Below are 20,552 nucleotides of genomic sequence, written 5' to 3' on the forward strand. Positions count from 1 at the left end.
TCCCAGTTTGCCTTAGTTATGTTTCCCATATAAATGTGAACGTGACCCCGCTGACAGAGAGAGGAATATATTTGGAGCTGTGCATCAGCTCTAATGACCTTGTCAGACTGAGGAATGACGTCTGATACGGGATGATGGGACTTTTAAATGAAAACCTCCGGGCCTGTGTGAATATGCTTGACTTTAAATCACATTTTGGCTGCCTTATTGTGAAGGCAGTCCCCCATCAGATAAATCCTCCCTCCCTCCCCAGCTTCAGCAGCCTGAGCAACAGAACAGTCCTTCACTTCTGCAGCTTTGTCTGTCCTTGGATTCAACCCTCTAAATCCATCCCTTCCTGTATCGATTCCACAGCCTCAATCATCACGACGTTTGTCTGCTGCTGTCAACACAAATGTGACTTTTTTCTATCAAAGTTGATGCACACACATAAAAACAGACGTGTTGTGTCTTGTTTTGAAAGCAGCACTAAATTGAGGAATATTTGTGTAGTCAAAGTGTCTTTTTATTCATTTTAAGACAAGAGATCACAAAGGGATGAGAGGAACGGTGGAGCCGTGATGAAAGAGAAACAATTCACCCAACAGAAATGATTAATGCGGCTGAGCAAAGCAGTTTTTTAAAGATCTTCAATAACGGCTGACCCATGCACATCTTAGTTGAAAAAACATTTGTATAAATTGTGGTTTGCAGTTGTCGGGGGTGGAGCCTCTCGTCTCCGCCGGCGGCTCTGACATCAGCCAGCTACAGTTCTTTAATGTTAATGATTCTCTTCGTCCTCTTTAGTGCGAATCCGTCGGCTCTGTGTTCAAGTGATTTCATCTGTCAAAATAAAAGCCGCTCTGGAGACGTCAGAGCTGCGTTTTCAGCAAACGCAGCTCTGCGGTTGCCACGGCGATGAAAAGGAAAGCAGGAAAGAATCACTTCGACAGTAAACGCACATAATCAAATCCAGCTTGACAACAACAGTAATGCTTTGTTGATTTCAAAGTTTTCCTTCTTGTTTGTACAACATGAGCGTTAAAGTCAACACTTTTACTCCTTCACACGACACATAAGAAAAAAGAATGCTACATTAGCCTGGAATAGACGTACACATCTGTATATCTCAATATAAAGCTGAAGTTTCCTTAAAAACACTCCACAATATCAACATAGTTTTTGTGAAACTGTGACAGTTCTGAACGGATCAGATCTACTGACACTTTCTGAAGGTTCTCCAGTGGAACCTGTTCAGTCTGTGAGAATGTTTGAGTAAATTAAAGTTACACCTCCCTGAGATGAAGATCTCACTGACATATATCAGAACTGCAATGGAAGAGGAAGAGTTTCATTTGTAGATTCAGCCTGAGGTCAGATCTTCTCAGGGTGCCTGCTGCTCCGCTCAGGGCCTCATTTCTGCAGGTTATCTCCTCCACTGCTTCATTGCTGAGACAGAGCATGCATTTGTCCGGATGCCTGCACACGTGGACCTGCTGGTGGCGAAAACACCAACCAGACAACGACGGCGTCAAATCAAAGTCTGGTCAGGAGAGTTCAGACTGAACAGCGTGAGCCTGCCGTCATTCTGATGGAATCACAGCAGGAAGTGTGATACCACCTGCACCAGCCACACCAGCCGTGTCAGTATTCACTTTCAGCTGTGATTCTAGGAGACCAGAGTACAGGTGTGAACCACAGAGACCAGTGATTTTAGGTGTTAGGTAGAGTTGGAAGAACACACAGATTTATCTGCTGGTTGGTGTCCTGAGGTGCAGCTTCAGCGTGTACAGCTGTCTGACTCACCCAACACGTTACGCATGTCTGCCATATAGAATCTGCACAAACGTCTCCAGAGACGATTCAAGGCCAAGACTGGAGAATGGATCTATGCCCCCCAGATAATCTTTTTAAAGCAGACTTTTGACCTGACTCATCATGATAACTCTCAGCTATAGATTCCTTTGTTCGATACTAGTACAGATTTGGATGAATCATCTTCATTTTGGTCATTTTAAAACCCTTTTCTACTGTTCATTACAGCTCAAAGGGCAGCGTTCCAATGTACAGCGAAGGTCTGGATCGGTGTCTTTGTTGCCTTCAGTCCCTTCAGGAGATTCATCTCCATTGCAAGCAGAGAAGCAACGGTGTTACAGCCCAGTTTCCATACAGATTCCAAAGGCAAAGAGAATAAATAACTCATACTTGAGCCCACAATGGTAAATAATGCAAAGCCTCTTCTTTTGATTTCAGATAAATACGCAACATTTCATTCAAGTAAAAGTAAACAAGTTGAAACCAATCTCCAGTTAAAAACTCAGCTCATTACTATGTTCACATATGTGGCGAATAAACTATTCAGTCCATGCATGTTTAAAAGGCTGCCATGTATCCGATCCACTGGAACACTCTCAGACTGTCAGTGGTGAGAATAAGTGAAAAAGACAGACAGTGTAGAGCTGTGGTGGAATGTCGGAGGTCAACAAACCAAGCAGAACAGGAAGTCAGTGAGTAGATGCAGTGATGCAGAGAAAACATCTTTTTCTCCTCCTCAGTGTCTGAAAGACACATGAAAACCAAAACACGAAGATGGAGAGCCGAAGCAGAGGCAGAGAAAAGCAGGGCAAGCTGACCACAGCTTGTCTGACATCAATCCAGCAGTTGGTTTTTGTGGTCGTCCCACGTCCTCCCACGTCTCATTGGACACAGATCTGATTCTTCAGGCTGTTGGGAGACCAAAAACGGAGGATTTTTACATTTAATTAATATTTCAGAACATTCAAGAACATATAGAGGCTAAAACAAACAAATGCAGCATCCACCAGATGAGTCCAAACCAAAGTAGAGGAGGAGGTCATGGAGGTGCAATCTGTGTAATCTTCTTAGGAGTTTAGAGGTTGGACTGCAGACAGAAGATCCACTGTGCACAAGTGCACCATGCAAGTGGGTCATACTGAGAATGTTGTGATGTATCAGGAGCATCAGTGGTGTTTCTGTAGGCACCAATCTGACCAAAAACCAGCCAGCTTAGTCTGTTTTACTATGAGAGTTCTGATAACGACGCCTCCTGCTGTGTTTGTCCTCTCAATGCCAATAACACGTCCTGACAGCAGAGCAACCGTGTTATTCTTTATTTTATAAACAGCATTGACAGCGCCATCCAATGAACAGGTGACCCAGTAGTCAGCAGGTGACCTTCAGAAAAGGATGATTTCAGCCAAATTTAAAGAATACATGGAGATCTGGAGAGACTTTAGATCATCTCCTCAATCACCTGCTCAAGTGATGCAGAACTTTGTTGTCACTTTAGATGAAACAAATTAATCAACTCTGGTTATAGGGGTATGAGCTGGTTTCCATGGCAATTCATAACAGAAAAGCTCTCTCACAAAGTGAAACGCTCACACTGATTTCCTTCACGGCTCCACTTCTGAGAGCTCGTTGATGGATTCTTCAGCAGGTCTGAGCTTTCTCAGCAGCCTTTGAAACCCTCCTGCTTCTCAAGCAGAATGTCGACACTCAAATGCGCGAAGCGCCAGGATGGAGGACCGTTCACACCTTCCTGTTCACAACCGCAGGGTGAAGTATAGAGAGGCATTTGAACAGTGGCAGCTCTGCTCCTGCTCTCCTCTCATAACTAATTCACCAGGTGGTCAGTGTGGTTTACACAACAGTGTGACTCCCACCCACCCAGAAAAACCACACCAGCTAAATGAGTACATGTCTCTTACGAGGGCGCTTTTAAATTCATGAAGCATGTGACAAATTGTGTCAGCACATTACTCCAGAGAGAGTTTTCCCATGCATAATTCATTGGGGAACCTAAATTTCTACATTTTCAAATCACTTTGAAGTTCGTGCAGCAGGATAAAATGTCTCCACTGCCTGTTTTACAGCTGCTGATTGTTGGAGGAGGTCGTCATGTGTTCAGACACACTGACACCGCCTGTGACCACTTCAATCTGCTCATTGCTTTCCTACAGATAACTTTTCAGTCTGAAAACAAAAACAATAGAAAAAGGTGGGACACAAAGGAGGTAAAAATGATCCATTTGACAAAATGTAAAAACGTGACCATCCACCCACCAATATCTGTTTTAAACAGGGAATGATCATAAAACCCTCCAGGGACAGCTGGTATTAGATGAACACAGGTTGGCGTTGTATTCGCCCTCAGGGGGAAGATCAGAGCAGGTGAAGTGACAAGATCTCTTCTCACTTTTTGGATGATGGCCACCTCCTCTGAAACCAGCTGGGACCTGGAGTTGGTCCGCCGCTCATGGGGAATTAATCAGGAAATTGATGATGGCAGAAATGAGGCTATATGATAAAAACCTTTGAGTCTGCTCTGCAGGCTTTATTTCATTGCCCTCTCCAGCTCCTGGGAGCTGCTCTAGTTCTCAAAGCCCACCTACGTTGCACACACACACACACACAGCCAAAACCCCTCGCACACACACCCACACACAAAACCCCTCTGTTAAGCAGCTAATGGGCACAAGGTGTAAAAATGGTTCTGGTACTTTGCGGAACTCTTGCTGCTGTAAATCTCAAAACCTTTAGGTGAGAGATGAACATGTGGGCAGGAAACTCCCTCATGCTTCATCACCGACTGCTTTTCTGCTCCAGATTTACTGAAGGCATATTACCTCCACAAAGATGCTCCATCTAGTGACCAGTTCTGAGGTTAGAAACTGTTAAAACTCAGCAGCTTTGGAGCCTGAAGCATTGCTTTAACACTCAGAGTGACTAATGCTTTCGTGACACACGTTGTTGTTCGGCAGATTAGAGCATCATCTCTAAAATTAATTCGTTACTCTACTTTTGCGTCTTTTCTTCAAACACAAAGAAACAGGAGGGAGAAGCAGTTTATCCTGAGAGATCCCTCCTGTGGGTAAAAACCTTTTGACTCATGGTGCTTTTTCATTTGGTCAGGATATGAAAAATGATGAGGACACATCAGGAAAACTAACAAAAGTGGCTCTTTAGTCTCATCTGCTCATCTGGATTAGGTCAGATTAGATCATACCTGTGAAGAATGCTTGCAGATACAGACAATCTTTGCCTTTGAGCTTAATATATTTTTGTTCCCCTCAGATTTTCTGAGGAGTCTTTGTTTTGGTGATGTTTCTGTGATTCTCCTATAATCTGTGTTTAAATGGAAACCAGGCCAATGTGTTTCCTTGGTTTCCTAATCTGAATGAGCCCCCCTTTTTCCTTTGCAGCCATCACCCACTGTACGTCCATCAATCTGGCTAATGTCTCAACAGGGCAAAGATGCTGTCTGAACGGAGGGAGAGAACCTGCCAGGGACCATCAGGAGGTGCTCCGTCACACCCATGCATGTGCCTGATTTCATCTGTTTGGAACAGTGTTGGCGATTTGGGGGGGCAGTTTATGGACCAGCATGCCTGAGGGAAGAATGATGGAAGACCCCGGCGAGACCGGGGGCTCTGAATGCTGCATTGCTGGTTGGCTTCACTTACAGTCAGAGAAACGCTTCATGGATGTTGATGGAAAATAGTCCAGAGCATCACGTGGTTACATTACAGAGAGGACGCTACAAAACCGCCTCAGGTTTACCATGGTGGTGAGCTTCCTCAAACACAATATCAGTGTACTGGGTTTAATCTAAGGTCTAAGGAGCCTTTAATAACTTAATTAGTACATCTTGTAACATCAGAGTGGGAGAACATAAGCTGCTTCTGTTGCACAACTCTCATTCTAAAAAAGTCTTTTGAGTATTTGGGTATTAAAGGTCACATTTGGACTGAGGCAGCATCACCTTCTGTTTGTTGGCAGTCAGATGAGAATAAACCAGGACAAACTTTATGAATCCTGCTGCTGCTGCTGCTACTGTCAGATCTGCACAACCTTCTACTTTTAGCCTGGCTGCATATGAAATGCATGGCAGCGTGTTCTCTGGCAGAGCAGAGAACATGAGTCAGAGAACACCCTACACATCTCTACATTCACACCAGCTCACACGGAGCAGAACACGTTTGTATCTCAGTTAACAATGGCGGTGGGAGATGTTAGTCATGGAGGCTGTTGTCCCACATCAGTCCTGCATTTGCCTCTTTTTCCCAGGCCGAACATCAAATGTTTTTTATGATGCTGTATGAAGATGCAAGTGCACAGCTTTGATGAGCTTCAGGTGATCAGTTTCCTCCAGTTCCACTTGATTTTCTGTGAAATCTGAACTGATCAATAAAAGGTTGAACATGCAGATTGGTTCTACAGATGTTCATGAACACATTAATTTTCTTGTTGTGTGCATCACTTTAGTTTTGCAGCATGGACACTAATGTTAATGGAAATCCCCCTTCACCTGCTTGAATATAATAGTGTGGCTAATCGGCCATCTGGTGAGCCGTGGAACTCATCTGTATGTACGCGTGTGCTCGGGCATGTAAAGTGAACACGTATGTTGAAGACCCTTGATGAACGGCCCTGAGGCTGTGATAATTAAAGCGTCAGCCACAGATGACCTATTGATGGCACCAGACTCTGGAGGGTTGCTGCTATTCAGGGGTAATTTGTCCTTTAGTTCTTTTAGTTAGTTAGTTAATTCAATTCCAAAAAAAAAACCTGCTTGGGCAGGTCTGTTACAGGGCTCTTCCATGGCCCCATTTTAAAAGATTTCCCTTTCTAACAAAGTCCTCCATTCTGTTTCAAAGCTCATCCTGACAATTATTACTTTATCCTGTCTGAAGCTAGGGGGCAGTAGTGCTACCAAGACTTTATCTACTGTCTACTGGTGGCTGTTCAGATTTTACTACAGTTATAATTTAAAACATGGTCCCCAAATGTGACCAACTGTTATTACGTTGTCCTCTCATTAAATACAGGAGACCTTAATACTGTGGACAGAAGCAGGGATGCAGAGACGACAGCAGAGTTTCTATTACTGACAGAAAAGTGGCGGCAGAGCTACAAACATTTATAGACAGCCGTAGCTTTCCTCTGGTTCCAGCACAATCAATGACCATTGAGGTGGCGATTCATCAAAAAACCAAATGGAACAGGTGAAACTTTTGTTCTTGGATCAGATCAGAGTTGCTGTTGTTGTTGTAAGAGTATTGATCAGCCTTCCTCTTAGTACACCTGTCAGGAATAGGTTATTTGTTCCTGTCCTGAGACATAATTGCATTTCCTCACGGATCTATAACACATTCACACACATTTGCGCACACACATGTGCACACGTGCACACATGCGTGCAGGTTGTGCTCTTCTTTAGCCCATTGGTCACTGAAACATTTCAATCAGCCCATTTAAGACAATAAATAATAATAAAATATCTGCTGTCCTGGCAGAATATTTACATTATAAACAGTGATGTCCAGCTGAAATAGTGCCAGTGGTAAATATAGGTTGTGTGTTTCAGTCCTGTACCAATCACTCATTCTACTACCAAAGTGAGGACATTTTGGCCAGTCCTCACACTTCAAAGCACTGTGAGTGTTTCAGTGGGGAATGCATTATGTCTATGGAAGTCCTCACAAGGGTAGAAGTACAAGGATGTATGTGTGCGGGGCTGGTAAACAGCACGTCACATGCCCCCACAACGTTCCTGCTGGTGTGTGAGGCCATAAACTGCAACAACAATGGCAGTTATTCCCAGCGTGTGTCGTGTGGGCTCCATCAGCTCACACCTACTCCCACCTCCCACAAGGCTGCATTTGCTTAGTTCTGACTTTGGAGGAGATACAGAACATTTTACTCTGGTTTCATTCCCACTGCTGCATTCCATTTTGAACCATCAGCATTTCTGTTCTAGTGGGGCAATAAAGCAACTCTTAGTGTAAATGTGCAGCTTGGTTGAGCTCGGGAGGTTGAGAACAGAGGCGGGCTGCTGCAGACGAGTGCCGGACTCACTTGTTTTGGTGCTTGGAGCCCTGCAGATGTGCGTGATACTGAGCCACCGAGTTGAGTGTGACGCTGCAGACTTCACAGCTGTAGCTCCGTTTCAGACCTGGAATCCAGAGACAAACATGAAGAGAACAATAAGAGGATTATAAATAGATCTGCCAGCGTCTGAGCCACCACTCAGGTGGCGAAGCGGACATGTCAAGAATCATCTCCTCCTAGCATCTTGATGGGAAATTGTGAATAAATTATTTTTTGCACAGTCAGGATGCAGGAGTTTTCTCCTTCTGAAGTTTTCCTCTCAAAATTGTAATTCTTCATTGTGAAATATAGGTTTTTGTTTCTGCTGCCTCATTCCGTGTAAGAACTTAACTGCTGTTTAAAACAGCCATGACTGGGGTGGTAACAGGATCAACAGGATGTTAATATTTCCTGGCCTGGAGCTTCAAAGGGTTACAGACCAGACCCAGCAGGTCAAATATTTCCATCATATCAGACAAGAAGGTAAAGTTCTGATGTGATATTCTGCCAGAAGGAAACCAGCAATCTTCCTGTCTCTTTTACTCTGTTGCACATTGGTTAATATTGCTATTTTTCAGCCACCAATGTGATTTTAAATGGGAGGAAGGTGGCAGAAGTGTAGGGTTTAAACTATGCAGAAGGTGTCTGATTGATTTGGACGAAGAGGTCTAATGAGAAAAGTCCTGAGTAGGTTTATGGGTCCAGTCTGCGCCCTTGGCTGCGAGTTATGAGCATCCAGGTAATCGCCGTCATGTTGTACTAATCTCATTGTGCTGTGAGAAATGGCCACCTTCATTGCCTCCTGTTCACAATTGAGTTAAGTCCTCCATAAATATGCCTCGGAGCAAAAGGCCAAGAAAAAATAAATGTTGCTCTGCACAGACACTGAATCACATTTCCATCCCCTCTTTAATCATGTTTAATGTCCTCACGTGGGAGGGGACAGCATCTGACGTCCCCGTAGAACTTTTGACTGAAGACAAATACTGGGCAGAGTGCGAACCTTCATTTCCTCCACTCCTGTAGCAGGCTGCCCGGGGGCCACACCGCACCACAGTCGCCCTCTGACAACTTTCTTTAGAAATGATTTTTGAAAGCGTGACTGATTACACAGCCGCCCCACCATCCATCACTGCCGGCTACCTGCAGTCTCCCCGGGTGGCTTCTCGTGAGCGTTGAGGCCAACGGCAAGCCTCATGCTCCATTTTTTCCACCTGTGGATCACCAGAGACCTATTTGGTTTGCTTAACTTATCCCTTGACCAAAGACAAGTTAATGGAGGGGGGGGTGGGTAAGGATGTCAGGAATCCATACTGACGTTTATAAATGTGACCCCAAAACAATTAATTTTAGTCAAAAACCCTCAGAAGATTTAGGGGGAATGATCCTGGCAGGAACCCGAATGTGTTACAAAGTCATGAAGATACAGAGGAGGGTGGATGGACGCCACCTTATTAAAGAGGGACTTCATTCATTAGCAACTGACAGCAGCGTTTGATCCAATCAATGATCTAAGCAGACTGTTGCACCAGATTCGCACCAACCAATACGGATTATTGACTATGTGGGACAACTGCTTTTCTTTCCTATATTGTTCAAAGACCAAAGCAAAATTGCACCAAATTAGAACCATTTCAGCAACCTAACAATTAGCTTCTGTAAAAAAAAATTGGAAACAATGGCCCCGATCAGATGACCAACCAGGCTCAGATTGAAGGTGTCGTATTGTAACTTAGATCATTAGGAACTGCAGCCTGAGGAGCCTGAGGATCCATGGCTGTTGCATTTTTCTCCTTCTCTGCATCTCTTCTTTTAACCTCATGGCCACACAACAAGCAAACATGCTTGTATCCGTGACAGGAATGGAGGTCTACAAAGGGAGGGCATTAATATGCTTGTGTTATTTTAGAGCCTGTTGTCTTGTTTTCTCCTCCTCTGAATCCCCTTGTGTGTTTCACCAGTGTTTTAGCCTAGATTTCTCCACCAGTGTCAGCGGTGCCACGTGTCTCCTCCAGCTAATTGATCAGGGGATCCTGCTTTGATTTAGGATTATGGATTTTGCCTTTGACCCTCTTGTGTTTGTCTGGGACTGATCTCAGGTCTGACCTGACTTTTCAGCTGTATCAGCTCATCAGCAGACAAAGCAACAAACTGCCGATCTTCATCCGTCACACTCCGACACCAATAGAAAAGAAGTTTGTTCTGACCGACTGACCAAAACATCCTTTAAACTCCATATTTTGTCAACATTCATCCACATTTACTGACCTAAAACTTTTGGCATTAAGTGTTTTTGTTTACTAAACTATATGATAACTGATGACTCTATATTTACAACATAAATCTAATTATACACACATCACTGCCCGAATCAACATTAATGATTTTTAATTTAAAGTGTTAATTTTCCAGATAATCCCTGAACTTTTCCAACAGTAATGAAAAGTCGACACTCCTTCAGATTAATGACTTGGCATTTGAATGCTCACGCTGGACATAAATGTACACGTGTTTAATCATATTCAACACGGCTCCAGGGTCTCCTCTGGCTGCTTCTGGTTCACCTGATTCAGGGATGCAACCTTCTCTGATGATGCGTCAAAGGTTTCCAGTTTGAACCAGAGCTACAGTTAGCTGCTGTTGCACAACGAGGATATCAGCTTTCTGCATTGAGCTTATGAAGAGTGATCACGAAGGACAGGGAGAATCTGATGCACACACACACACACACACACACACAGACACACACACACACACACACACACACACACGTAAACACACACACCTTTTCATTTCTGTGTCGGCCCACACAACAGAGAAGGAATGTGGAGGTAAAGGTAAAAGCTCTTTCTGCTTTTAGCTGTTTTTCCTGGGAATCAGCAGGTTTGTTCTTTCGCCAAAGTTCAGCTTGGATATGTGTTTCTGTCCCTGCTGATGTGACCTTGACTTCACAACAATAGACTAGTAAAATAAAACCTTGCCCATTGCTCGTTTCGTGACAGAACACAAAACTCTTAAAATCGATTTGAGTGAGTTTGTTGCCACATTAAAGACTTGCACACACACGTTTCCACTACAGGTGCAAATGTTTCAGACATATATATTCAGTGATAGATTCAGCTTTTATCTTCCTCTTCCTGGAGAATGTCTGTTGTCGAGCTGTGCTGCCACAATAGTGATGCCGACACAAGACTGATTCTGCTTCTGCCACCTCAGACAGAAAAGTCATCCAGGCTCATCTCACAATTTATTCCAACATTAAATGTCTTTCACCACATCTCTTTGCAGTTTTGTACCAAAGAAAATCTGTAAATTGTAATTTTATACAGTCCAGTCTGTCTGTAGAGCTTCCATGTTTTTAAACCTTCCTGGGTGAGGAGCGCCTTTATTCTGAGTCACATGACTCAAAGTGCTAATGGCTTCCTCCTGAGTTTGGGCTCTTTCACGATAACAGGAGCCTATAGATGCACATGTACCATATATGCAGGCAGGCAGATGATGGTGCCGTCTCATTTATGGAACAGCTGAATATTTCATCAAATAGAAGCTTCAGAGTCGGCCTGTGAGTTGAAACGTGTGTGAAGATGTGCTGGGGTCAACGAGAGGGGATGGTGAGATGGAGGAGGAGAACACACCAAGCCGATGTGTGGAGAGAGTTAGTAAAGTGATCTCCAGCTCCAGCTGCCACCCGCCCCTCAGAGGTCCCACTCTTTTGTCTGCAGGCGCACAGCACCGGTTCTGCCTGATAGGATGATTTGCCACTTCATTACTAATTGATAATTGCCGGAAAGAAATAGTCATTAGCCCAAGTGCTGAACAGTGCAGCTAGCATGCTGACATTTAGAGACTGTTGATGTTGGCAAATGTGACTCCTCTCCACTCACGGCTGAAGAGACATAAAGCACGCAGCCGCTGAGCACTTGCTCCTCGTAGATGTTGAATCTGCAAGTTTGCACATTACATCAGCACTTCTTTTTTTTATTTAATTTTAGCTCTACACTTTGTTAAGATGCACGTATGGTCTCATGTCTTGATTATTGCATCTATTGATGCTTCTCTTCTTATCAATCCCTTTAATCCAGAAGCCTAAATAGTAAATCCCAATCCTTGAGCCACCTCTTTGCACATCTGAACACCAGTGCAGCCATGTCTTTGGCCCTGAACTAGCCTGACAGCTGCTGGCAGGAAAAAGCTGAGTTGGGCCTGCAGGTGGAATCCCCTCTCCAGTCAGTCGTAAGGACCTGCTCTTCCCAGTCAGCACACACACACACACATACGCACGCACACACACACGCGCGTGTTCATACACATACAGACACACACACACACACACACGCTCTGCTGGCCTTTACAACACCTCTGGGCTCCTTCTGCTCTCCTGGCAGCCGGCCCTCCACCGGGTGGAATAATATTGTGTAATGGTTATTGACATATTGTGACTGGGAGAGGATGAGCGAGAACTTTCTCTCCTACTCCACAGTAAAATTAACAGTTGCTGACAGATCGCTGGGTGACGGAGTCCAGGAGGCCTGATGTTCACTTCAACATCTATGATGGGTCTGAATCACTCCTAATCTAATCTAATCTAATCTAATCTAATCTAATCTAATCTAATCTAATCTAATCTAATCTAATCTAATCTAATCTAATCTAATCTAATCTAATATAATATAATATAATATAATATAATATAATATAATATAATATAATATAATCTAGACTCCAGTTTCATGTTTTCGCTGATTTGGACCAGGCCCAACAGGGTCCGACCCATTCGTACCTTTCATCTCGCCCATGTCCAGGGTCTTTCCCAGCTGCTCCAGCAGGTCTGCCCGGGCGGCGTTCTTCTTGTGCTTTTTGCCGTCGTAATGTTGCTGGGCCATGCCGGGGTTGTTGAACCAGGCGTTGCATAGCTGGCAGTAGCGGTCCGAGTCGCGGCGCTGTCGTGGGGAGGTCATGGGGGATGTTTCTGGAGAGCTCTTTAGAGGACCGGGAGATGCCTCTGAAGGAAAATCACGATAAACGAAAATCAGCTGGTTGACAGTATTTTCAGTTTCAGTCATTAAAATCTTTACTAAAGATTAATAATGAGACAATTCTGTAAATACACCATGTAACTGTTCCCCATTGTTCTGACTGCCACCCATCAGCGCCGACTCTGACCCTCCTGGACCCCAGCAAAGCCACACAAACCAAGACCCAGTAGACCTACTGTGGCCCTCGATGCTGCTACACACTTACACTTAGCATCCTCCTATCCTTGGGGGTTCAACCTGACCCAACTCTGACTGCGAGGCTGCCTGAAAACAACCAGGACAGTTTCAGTCTGCGGCACTGTCAGAGGTCAGCAGCGGCAAATCAGTCTCGCTTTCCTGTGTAGTAACTGTGTAATAACTGTGCGTAATAAGAGTCGTGCAGGGGACCAGTTCAGTTTGCATGAAACATCCCTGGAGATCATGTCAGTAGGAAAGACCCCAGCAGCAGAACGGAGGTGCTTATCAACATCTACATTTGTCTTCTTCTGTGTTTCAACTGCAGCATCTTTAATACAGCATCCGCTGTTTTGTTTATCTGTTTCCAGCAGATAAACATTCTGTTATTCCTTCTGTTTTCATACAGACATCAATGTTCCCCTACAGTTTCATCAGTAATTCATCTGGATATTGTTTTTCCATCATGTCCACTCATCTAAGCCGCTTCACATCACAAACAGAGTTGGAACCTTCCAGACTCAAAAGAATAGAACTTCCTGGTTGCAGCGGTGTTGACGCAGCCTGGAACCACCTCCTCGCCCCAATGCAGGACGTCAGGACTGATGAGGAACTGCAGCGTAACTGTGCTGCCGCTGCAGCAGAACCATCAGAACAAGCTCTTACCCACATCAAAGGCCCGAGGAGGACAACCTCAATTCTCCTTGGCAAGCAAATTAAAGAGCCAGCTCCGCTTGTGGCTTCCTGCTTGTGCCTTCATGCATGGATGACGACATTAACTCCAAACGAGCGCCGCGATGCACTGAGGGCACCGACACGCAAAACAGCAATATCTGTTTAATCAGTTTTAACAGCCCAGCGCTCAACTACCCTAAGTCAACATTTAGTGTTCTTCCATAATTTCCTGTTACGCCAGTTAAGTGTCCCGCTGCTCTGGAAGGCTTTTCTCTGTTTACAGTGTTTGTATTTTACATAATTTCTTATTCTGCACGCAGGCCGACGCTCTGTGGTGCAGCAGCTGGCGATCATGAAGGATTTGAGCGGCGTTCCATGGTTCTGCAGTGACCTCTTCAGATAATAGGCCAATGTAAACTGTCAGACTGAATCTAATCCCCGCAGTCCCTGCCTCACAGGGGTCAGAGGTCAGCTTCACAACAGGAACCCAGAGGGTGGTGACTTTCTCAAACAGGCTCTTTCAGAGATTTCAGCATCTAAATCTTCCCAGCCTGGTTTGCTCCTGTTTTAAATATCAAGTATGAAAACAAAGAAGCTTCTTTGGTGGCCAATTAGCTGCCAGAGAAGAGACAGGAAGTGAGATTTCAGTGGAAATGATTCCTCTTTCTGAAGGTGACAGATTGGCTCATCAATCACTCAGTGAATTAATGAATGAATGAATCAATCTTTATCAGCATCTGTTACAATCAAAATTGTTTCCACGTCCTTTAGAGAATCCCAGGGCCTGACCCCCATCAAGTAGCAGTGGCAGGAAAAACTCCCCTTTAACAGGAAGAAACCTTGAGCAGGACCAGGCTCATGTAGGGAGACCATCCTGCTGATGGGGGCTGAGTAGAGAGGGAGGAGAAAGGGGAGGACAGGTAGAGGAGAGAACAGGCATAGATAATGGAAATACATTAATTATAGCAAACTGCTGGTATAAGAGTAGAGTGGGTCAGTGGGGCAAGAGGTCAAAGGTCAGCAGGTCATTGCACAGCTATGAAGTAAGTGATACCTGTAGATGGATACAGAGAGAGTGGGAGGAGGGGAGAAGAACAAAAAGTAAATGTGCTAATGTTACAGGACTCTGGGATCTGAGTGTAGTTCTGGGGTCTGCCCTGCAGCTTTTTTGTGCCGGAGCCGAACGCGTCCGACAGAATGTTCAGCACCAGCTATAAATTACTGTTGTGATAATGGAAGAGAGAACCCAGGAAAGTTAAGCCATTCATCCTCTTTCTGTTTGGAAAATCCAAACTGCTCTTTTTTCATCCCTTCTTTAGCAGCAGAGCTGGAGTCTATAAATTACTTAATGACTGGATTTCCTGTGTGGAAGATGGCCTCAAAAAAATGAAGGATCCAAATATGTGCTCATCTTAAAGCAACTGATTACAGCCTCCTTTTTCTCCATCAGCACCCTCTTCCAGAACAGTCGCCTCCCCTATGATTATATGCTGTTGATTCAATCTTCTGCCTGAACATTGGAGGGTTCCGGCCATTCGTCTCGCTGCTATTCCACCTTCACCATCTGCATTTATAAATGGCTGTGTTATTGCAAGAAGGTTCTCCAGTCTGAGGGAACCGCTGCCGGAGTATAAAGCAATGAAAACGTTGCATCCCATTTAATGCGTCATTACAGTCGCAGCGCGTTCCGCTGCTTCAGAGGTGAGAGGCAGATGGCTGCGTTGTCTCAGTGCATCACCTGCTGCTCGGAGGATACTTTTAAAACTCTGGAAAGGGCTCCTTGTTTGTCTTTATCACAGGTTTGAACATCGTTGCGCTTAAATCCAATTCAGCTGCAGGAACTGAGGACACACACGGGACAAAAGAACGAGAACCTGCCTCCCTGGCCATCCAAACATAAAAAAAAGAAACCCTAACAGCAGCAGCAGAGCAGCTTTCTCTCTGAAGCTGTAGGGTTCTGCTGACATGGATGTCTCAGATATTTTAGGAAAATATCAGCATTCCGGACTGTGAATCATCCAGTCTTGATCTCCATCATCAAATCCAGGAGACCATCATCCCACATTGCATAACCAGTGTAGGACACACACACACACACACACTCTCCAACACACCCGAGCAGCGTGTGATGAGCTCTGTGCTCATCACACCAAATGTGACGGGCAGGGAAGGTTCAGGAAATTTGAAGGAGGGCAGGAAAACCTGGCAGCATGCAGACTCACAGGTACAAACAATAAATGCTTTCAAACATACATTCAGATTTCCAGCAGCCTTGATCGCCAGCAGAAAGGTTAGCGTTCGCATCAGCATTAGCAAAACCCCACACTGAGAAGATGTTGAACTAAAGTAAGATGTTTGGTTAAATGTGTGCATCGACTGATCGTGTATCACAGTGTGTGTTGTGATTGAAAACAGGAACGCGAGCAGCCTGGTGCAGCTGCTGACTTTGTCTCCTCTCAGCAGTTTACCTACTGGGGTCATTAATTGGTTGTGTTTTGCGTTTTAGCTGGGCGAAATCCCATTCAGCCAATCACAGGACAGTCCTGCTAGCTAACATCATTGATGCTGAGATGTGAAGCAAAAATATCATCCTGTGCATCTGTGTGTGTGAAACTAAGCTGGTTTAGCATCTGTGAGTGTTGAGAAACCCTGATTGCTGCCTTGATAGCAACTACACAGCACACCTTTTCTGGTTTTGATGGTTTGAGCCCAGTTGGATAAAACCACAGTTCTTTAATCTGATTAAGTCGAGTGTTTGGTGGAGACACCTCCAAAGACTCTGGACTGTACAGCTGCATCTCTGGACTGTCTGAAAGGCCGTTTGTCCTCTAGATTCTCTGACAGACTGAGGGACAAACTGACTGAGTCTGCTGAAGATGCAGCCCTGAAACGTTTGGAGTATTTACCCTTTGGAAATAAGTGCAGCCAGAGTTCAACGCGTCTGCATGAGGCACCATTAAACTGACTTTGATACTCTGTGAAATTGTTGCTCCTGTCTATGAAAAGGACGCTGCATGTGAAAATGAGTCTTACTAAACTCGAGCAGATGTAGGCTTTAAAGCCGCAGCCTGAGGATGTGATGTTTTAGAGGCAGTCCCAGCGTTATCTCATTGGTCTGTCACAGGTTTAATCTCATGAAGATGTGCGAAAAGTTTGTCTCATTACTTTATCTGAGGTTTGTCCAATGCGTCATCTGTTAGTCCACCTGAGGACTTGGCCTACGGACATGTGCCAAAGGCATTTTCACAACCATCAACTTTTCCAGGTGTGGGATTTCAGATGGATGGTTATGATGAGGATGATACTTCCCGTCTGTAAAACTTCAAACAACACTGACAGACGTGCACAGATCAGCGTGATAATGTCACCGTGAGGACGGCCACTGATGCAGCACGATGAAAGCAAACACAACGCCGCGATCTTTCAGCATCATCGAGCGTTTCTGAGCACGCCGCCCTGATAGAATCGGTCCAACACTGCTCAGACTCTCACGCTTCCGGTTCTCAGATGCGCAGATGAACTAATGCAAAAGTCAAATTGTGTTTAAACTCAGCAGAGCATTAAAATAAGGCGGAGAGTCAACAGGAAGGTCAGTGAGTCCTGACATTGGCTTCACACATGAATGATGATCATCTGGAACCATCTGCATGCATGGTCAGACAACACATGTTACAAGAATCTACGGATCAGAGAAGCCCTGCTTTTCATTTGATGGTTGACTGTAGATAACAGACCTCAATTAAAAGGGTTTTAACTTCTTAAAGTCTCCTAAGTGAAAGTTGTCTCATTTCTGCCCCTCAGCTGTTGCAATGGGGCCTGAGGCGTCACGGCTCCATCGAGAGCTAAGAACATCTGCCACTGAGAGGCAAAGTACTGATTCAGGATGGACCAGCAAACATTCCAGTCAACAGAAAACATATTAAAAGTAGAGCTGAGTGACAACTGAGTAAGTAAAAACTGTGAAAAGAATTGAAATAAGTCAACTGCCGCCAACAGCCTGCAGTGAGAGAAGCTCAGGGCCAAACTGGACTCAGGTGCTCCAAACATTCTGGAAAACAAAATGCTGTTCCTCATTCTGTTGTGATTTTCTGGCTAATTTGTAAGAAGAGGGAAGATGAGCAGCTGTTAAAGGATTACGGCAGCAGCAGGCTCCCAGCACCTCCAGCTAAGAAGCAGTTGGTGATTAAACCCACAAATGAAGGCAGAGACACAGCCAGATTCAGGGAACCAAACACTCAGGAACCGTTCTCCCCAGTACCGACACAGACATAAAAGCATTGTTTAATCACAATCGTGTGTTAGCATTTTAGCAAAACACAGCACTGCTAGCATGTTTTACAGGTAGGAAATCCAAACCAACCTTCACGATTGCACCAATGCAATGTTTTAACCCAACATAAGTTGAAATCTTCTTCACAGCAAATGACACATTTGAGAACCCCTCAAAAATATATAGACTGTCCTCTGGTGCTGGAAGTGCAGAATAGGTATGACACGATTGTGACTAGACTGAAAACCTGAGGCACATTTAGATCATTTGGCCTTGGGCTTGGGAATACGTCAAATGAGCTGCCGTTCCACTGAAGGCATCTTGGATTCAGCATCAGTCTCCTGTGTTAAAGTGATTTTTCCTGGGCTCCACATATATTGGACGTTTAATATACATTAAACTCCCGTAAATCAAGCTGCAGACATGCTGTTTATTCAAACTTCAGAAACAACAGTGAGACAGATGGATGGGGAGAGTGCAGAATCGAGCCTCACACAATTATTCACACTCAAAATGGGTCTCACCGCCGGGCCGCCACACATCGGTAACAAATGTGGAGCTGCTTCATGTCAAACAAGGGCCGTACCTTTGGCAGTGATGGGGGGCTGCTCCCCCAGCAGCAGCTTTAGCCTCTTGGCGTGGATTTTACCCTGGTAGTGCGACTGGGCCACCACAGCTGAGGTGAAGGACATGTTACACAGCGTGCAGCACTTGTTTTTGTCCACATCGCCCTCGTCGCTGCCCTGCAGGAGAAAGAAAACGCATCACGTTCCACAGATTTATCTTACAGATGGATGCAGACACGTGACATTGTTCTTTCAGGCACACGCCACTAATTTACCACCTCTGAGTCAGATGACACCCCCCCCCCCCCCAAACACACACACACACACACACACACACACACACACACACACACACACACACACACACACAAGCATATATATATATTCTGCTGAGATGTAACTAGAAACAGCTTAGTTTGAGGGGGGGTTCTGGGGCTGATAGTGGACCGCTCTCTGAGCCTCCATTTGTGTGAGCTGAAAACCCATTATCCTTTTTTTGTGTGTGTGTGTGTGTGTGTGTGTTGGGGGTTGCAGTAAAGTAGATGGATGCTACTGTTTTCCTCGACAGTGAGGGTGGGGAGGGGGAAATGAAGGTCTTGCTTTATTGGGGGGTCAGAGTGAACCCCACCACCAGGTCCAGGTGTGTTCCTCCACCTGCTGCTACAGCAGATGATGAAGATAGTGATTATCTTTACTTCAGCTCTCCAACCAACTGTCAAACCTAAACGTGAGTACATGTTGAGAAGAGTTGGACAGCGTACCGCTGCGACAGATCTGAATGTCAATTATTGTTGTTTTTTTACTTTAGTCCTTCCTGTTTAATCCTCATATCCACCCATCACCCGCCACCCCCCCAAGGTAGATCAGCTGTGTCCACTGCTGTTTTAGCCTCATGTCGGCCTGATTTTAGAGCTACTGTTGCAGCAGGACTTTAAACATCCAGTCTTTTAAATGCTGACTGGCAGAACTACTTTAAAACAGAGTGGACGTCGCCTCCAGCAGTCACTTCACGCCATTAGCAGCTTTTAAAGGCTGCTTTCATTGTGCAAATGTGATTTTAAAAAGTTTCGTGAAGGCCACAAACTCAAGAGATCCAAATATAAAAGACAGTGCTGACACTTTTCATTTCATGAACAGAGAACTGACTGCATCAAAAAATAACTAGAAACAAGGATGAAATGTCTGGTCCAGCATCTTCTTTGATTTGATAGATCAAACCTCCATGGAGCTACAGAGGGGGGCCATGTGTGCTGTGACCCACGGCCATGTTTTACGTTTGAGGCATCTACAGCCAGAAACATCTACATACATGCAGAGGGTCACTAAGCCGTCAGGTCACATCTACGCTAATGATGCTGACATTCAGATTCAATGTAAATCAAGCAGAGACACATTAAATCCCTTTATTTAACTATTTCCTGATGATATGAAGACTCTCAGTATCAGGATGAGATGGAAGAACAGAACATTTCTACACACACAAACACACACACACACACACACACACACACACACACACACACACACGCACACACACACGCACACACACACACACACACACACACACACAGAACACACACATTCTGCCCTTGGCCACATCTTTCAGCTACAGCATCGCCAAGGTTGAAGGGACCAAAACTACTGCATGAGATGAGCTGCTGCACCTGAGTGAGAAGAATCCATCATTTCATGCTTAATTACAACTGCATAAATGGAGAGCTAATCGCAGGAACATGTGACCAATGAAGCAGGACTATGTGTGTGTGTATATGTGTGTGTGTGTATGTGATATTAGCAGCTGAATAAACAAAATCCATCCCTGTGGATGGATTTTGGTAGACCAACAATGCTTTACCTGTGCTTCCCATTTCGTTCTGTGAAGTCCAGTGTGTGTGTGTGTGTGTGTGTGTGTGTGTGTGTGTGTGTGTATGTGTGTGTGTGCCGTGCACCAGCTCCACA

The 20,552-nt window shown here is 44.8% G+C and overlaps 1 protein-coding gene across 2 annotated transcripts in view; it reads right to left on the reverse strand.

Moving 5' to 3' along the window:
- Window positions 1-486: 486 nt before the first annotated feature.
- zmat4a (zinc finger, matrin-type 4a) overlaps window positions 487-20,552 on the reverse strand; it is a 42,431-nt gene continuing 22,365 nt past the window's right edge. Inside the window, exons 4-7 of one of the 2 annotated variants that reach the window (XM_029830225.1) lie at window positions 18,614-18,770; window positions 12,653-12,874; window positions 7,861-7,957; window positions 487-2,703 (exon numbers count right to left, since the gene is read on the reverse strand). In XM_029830225.1, coding sequence (XP_029686085.1) covers window positions 2,676-2,703; window positions 7,861-7,957; window positions 12,653-12,874; window positions 18,614-18,770 — 504 coding nt within the window. In that variant the 3' untranslated portion in view covers window positions 487-2,675. Of the gene's footprint in view, window positions 2,716-7,860; window positions 7,958-12,652; window positions 12,875-18,613; window positions 18,771-20,552 lie in introns of both variants that reach the window. The other variant, XM_029830224.1, reaches the window with a different exon arrangement.

Source organism: Takifugu rubripes, chromosome 21 (genome assembly GCF_901000725.2).
Source record: "Takifugu rubripes chromosome 21, fTakRub1.2, whole genome shotgun sequence".
In the NCBI taxonomy this organism is placed as follows: Eukaryota; Metazoa; Chordata; class Actinopteri; order Tetraodontiformes; family Tetraodontidae; genus Takifugu; species Takifugu rubripes.